Source organism: Pyrus communis, chromosome 12, assembly GCF_041283825.1.
Source record: "Pyrus communis isolate YQ-2024b chromosome 12, ASM4128382v1, whole genome shotgun sequence".
Taxonomy (NCBI): domain Eukaryota; kingdom Viridiplantae; phylum Streptophyta; class Magnoliopsida; order Rosales; family Rosaceae; genus Pyrus; species Pyrus communis.
Window position 1 is genome coordinate 17,065,620 of NC_142576.1, and position 4,238 is coordinate 17,069,857.

The window sequence follows — 4,238 nt, forward strand, 5'->3', positions numbered from 1 at the left end:
GTCACACACACATTTTTATTTCTCTTACACTCTTCTCAAATTTTGACTGTCGAATCAAATGAATTGGAGAAAATCAATAACCAAAAATTAATAAGTCTTTGAGTAATAAAATTTGGCAGGCAGATAACACTATAAAAAATAGTGTGTATAAAAATATAAAGAGTTAGGATCGATAGACCAAATTTCTAAACCATATTTGCTACCAAATGATGTGTTTTCAATAAGAAAAAAACATGTTAATTAATATTAAATAATAATTCAATCATCAACGACCACACTATTTTGTTTATAAAATTTATTATTCTTAACATTATCGTAATATATAAAACCGCGTATGAAAAACAAATTAAAATAAATAAAAAATCTAAAAAGCGATACCTCCCCTTATATTCCCTGTTTAGTTTGTGTGTTGGGGTGGGATTAGAAGGTAGAAACCGAAAGGGTTTCTCATCTCCTCTTTCTCCTCGTTTTCCTTTGTAAATGCCTTCTGACCAATAACACCCGCAGTCCCTCTTCTTCCTCTTTGACCCGCCCAACACTGGACAAGAGAGAAGAAGCGAGGGCAATCCAATTAATCATTACAACCTTCTTTTCTCTTCTATTCTCTTCTTTTCTAGAGAGAGAAGGGAGAGAGAGAAACCGGCTCTTATCCTATCCATGGAATCCTCATCTTCTTCAGCTTCCAGCGATGGCCTTAACCTCAAAGAAGGGTCAATCGTTGACCCTTTCTTGGTCGAGGCTCTCCAGAATCCTCGCCACCGTCTCACCAGTGAGTGTTTTTTGTTTGTTTAATTTTCTCTAATTTTTTATAATCTCTTGTTCTAAACCCTAGTTTAGTGTTGGATTTGATTTTACGTTTGTGCGTTCCTTTTTTTTTTTTTTTTTTTTTTTTTTTTTCTGTTTCCGATTTCGTAGTTTTTAGGTCTAAGGGCTATTTTCTATTTAATTGTATGTGGTTTTGGTTGAATTTGTTGGATTTGAAACCGGGGTTTATTGTTATCTTAGATCTGGGTTTCTTATTGGTACCGCATGATATGATGTTGAATGTTTTCTATTCATGCTGAATTCTTTATTTGTGTAATTTCGGACAGACGACTCCTTTATCCTCCCAAAACATGTTTATGAATAAATATGAATTTGGCCAATTATCTCTTAATTGTTTCTTATCTTGTCAAACCTTGATATGATTAAATCAAATCCCAGAGTAAGCAACATTTAATCTTTATGATTAACCTAGTCGTCGATTGTCCCACTACGCGTGCTCTTTTATGCATTTTTATCCTAGTTTTTGGTAACGGTTTCTTTGAATAGTTTGTTATTTTACTTTTCTAAGCCGGATGTCTTTTCTTTTCAGTTTTGCGAATGGAACTTGATATCCAGAGGTTTCTGAAAAGTCCTGATCAGCAGCTGTTTGAGTTCCAACATTTCCCTACATCCTACCTTCGACTTGCTGCACATCGTGTTTCTCAACACTATGGCTTGCAGACTATGGTTCAGGATTGGGGCCCAGATGGTCAAGGGAATAGGATTTTGGTGAGGAAAACAGCGGAAACCAAATACCCAGCAATTCAGTTATCCGAAATACCGGCTAAGCAGTCCGAAAACAATAGACATGAGCAGATTAAAATTGTCATCAAGCCCAGGTCTGATAAAAATAATATGAACGGAGCTAATGGAGCTGGGATCAAACGAAGTCCTGTGCGAAGTGTGGAAGAGAGGAAGGAGGAGTACGATCGGGCACGGGCTCGCATCTTTAGCAGCACTAGCAGTTCTGATTCTGATGATACGCCTTTTCAGTCCCTTACAGATGCGAAAAATGCATCTTTTAGCAGGGATGAGAATGAAGGTTTTAGGAACTCTGTGGTTGATACGGAAAAGAATTTAAACGTGAAGGATCTTGGTTCTTCATCTCGAGTTGCCATTTTTAGAGATAGGGAAAAAGACCGTACTGACCCAGATTATGATCGAAGTTATGAAAGGTAGGCGTCTTTCTATTATATCAAAGTCGATGTGAGAACTTTGCAGATGGTTTCTCTCAGCCTAATAAGGACACTACAGTCTTAGCACTGCTATATCACGTGTCCTTTCTATTACCTTTCTATTTCTTGAAATGCTTGTAAACTTTGATCTGGTCACCACCGGCTATCACGTTTTCATATCTTGTTATTGTGGAACTCGTTGTTTTATGACATACAAACATAATAGATTTTACATTCTTGGCAAAGTAATATATACAATTTTGTTTTGGAAATAAATAAATTATTAACTGAAAATGTTTAATTACACTACTGATACAGGTACGTCAGGAGTCTTCCTACCAATCAAGGATTTAACTTGGCACCTTACAATATGCAAAAGGGTCAACCTCAGTTTTTGCAGTACGATGCTGTTTTCTCTCAGAGGCCAAGACCTCAAGCTTCAATTGGTTACGGGCCTCGTTCGACCCCATCTATGAGCCCTTTTTGTGCTGTGGGATTCAATCAGACATCTAGCGATGCTACGTACATGCAGTGGCCAAGTGCTTCAATGATGTATGCGCATTCATATGATCAGTTTAGGCAAGCTGTTATTCAGGTAACCAAACTTAATACAGAAAATGGTTTGTTTGGAATAAATTACAGACAGCTTTAATGTTAAATTTTTGAAGTTTTGTTGTACTTTAAACTTGCATGTTTCCAAATAGCTCCTCTTTTCCGTGGGTTTTTAATTATTTCAATTTTTTTTCTCGTCTTTCAGTTCAGTTGATACTAGAACATGATATCCCTTTAAGTGGTGTTACGTCTCTTTCAAATGTATTGTTAATTAGTGCACAAAACTGAACTGTTTTGAAGTTTCAAGAATCGGTAGGAATTTTGAGGGTGCACCACAGGAAAATCTGTGACAGAAATGCACGCCGTATGTGTGTTTGGTGGAAGTGTAAAGTGGCTTACACCTTTTTCCGTGGCTGTACACGTTTGGTGCAGAAAGGCACACCCTCTTGCCTTTGTCCCTGGTGTACATTTCATGGGTGTTGTATCATTGAATATTAATCTTTAAGCTAAAACGGCTGCGTCTTGGTTTACTCTTAAAGAAAAATTGAGACATTACCCCAATTCTTTAGCCATTTTCCCTTCTCGATGTCTATTGCACTGTTGGCAGCTTCCTAATGTCATAGTGCAGCTGGGGCTTCATCATACCTTTTGAAAGCCTTTTTTACACTTTCGTTTTGATCGTTGTTAGTTGCCAGAAGCAAAGGTGATTCATCCCTTTGTAGTTTTTAATTTTCATTTTTTGGCCTTGGAGAAATACATGGGATATATAGATATAGGGAAGTGAAGGAAGCATAGTGGGAGAGATGTAGAAGAAATGTACAAGGAAACGCACACTAAAAAAAAAAAATTTTAAGTAGTTTTCTCATCCAAGATTTTGTTTCGTTCATTCATTCTTTATTTCTTTCCCCCTCTCCTGTCACCCTTTGTCATCCTGCATTTCTCCCATATGCATTCTTCATATCTCCAGCACAAAAAAAAGTGATTAATCAGGCCCTTAATTTGGGCTATGAGGCATTTAACGGAATACTACCTGTGTTTGTTTGTTTGCTGTGCATATCCTTTTTCTGCGATTGAATGTGCGTATGGTTTCTTTGCAGGCTCCATTCTGTCACCATCCCCTGAGCTTTCATTCACAAAACCATTAATCTACGTTTAGGCGGGGACTTTACAACGGAGGTGCAAGCAGAATTCTTTATTCTTCCAGGATTAAACAGAGTTAGGTCATTGTACTAAGACTTGGTGCCACACAAGCTTGTTCCCTCCCGTTGTAGTTTGTGGTGGTGTCTACTATTTTTGATCTTTTATATTAGCCGAGGACTCTATTGTAATGTAATGACTCTTTATTTGACAATTGCCGAGCAGCATTATGATTTTCATTTGGTGAGCCCTCCTCCTTGTGATAACTCTAAATTATGTGTTCTCATTTTATTTGCATTGAGTTGTTCAATTTTTTTACGAGCTCGAGTTGGTTCTTGTGATGCTTCTCGTACAAGTTGAGCTCGAGATTCAGGACATGCCGATTCTAAGCGTTTTCAGCGTGTTTGGTTCTTCAATTAAATTTGCAATTTGATGCTGATTTAGATGTAAACTAGCTATTAGTATCCGTGATGCTGCGGATTTATAAACAGGATCAAATACTGTGTATGCAGAGCAGCAATTCGGAGAACAGAGATAAACATCACAGTTATTCATTGGACTGCGGCAGTT

At 37.4% G+C, this 4,238-nt stretch overlaps 1 protein-coding gene across 1 annotated transcript; it reads left to right on the plus strand.

Moving 5' to 3' along the window:
* Positions 1-322: 322 nt before the first annotated feature.
* LOC137745599 (uncharacterized) lies at positions 323-3,907 on the plus strand. The gene is made up of 4 exons (XM_068485575.2): positions 323-769; positions 1,355-1,979; positions 2,298-2,574; positions 3,629-3,907. The coding sequence occupies exons 1-4, from the start codon at positions 658-660 to the stop codon at positions 3,674-3,676; spliced, it is 1,062 nt and encodes a 353-aa protein (XP_068341676.2). The 5' UTR covers positions 323-657; the 3' UTR covers positions 3,677-3,907.
* The last annotated feature ends 331 nt before the right edge of the window (positions 3,908-4,238 follow it).

What these genes read in the sequence shown, in the direction of transcription:
- LOC137745599 (XM_068485575.2), top strand. Translation starts at nt 658, where the DNA reads ATGGAATCCTCATCTTCTTCAGCTTCCAGCGATGGCCTTAACCTCAAA. An exon ending in TCCTCGCCACCGTCTCACCA is followed by an intron (nt 770 to 1,354) that starts GTGAGTGTTTTT and finishes TTTTCTTTTCAG; the next exon opens with TTTTGCGAATGGAACTTGAT. An exon ending in TATGATCGAAGTTATGAAAG is followed by an intron (nt 1,980 to 2,297) that starts GTAGGCGTCTTT and finishes CTACTGATACAG; the next exon opens with GTACGTCAGGAGTCTTCCTA.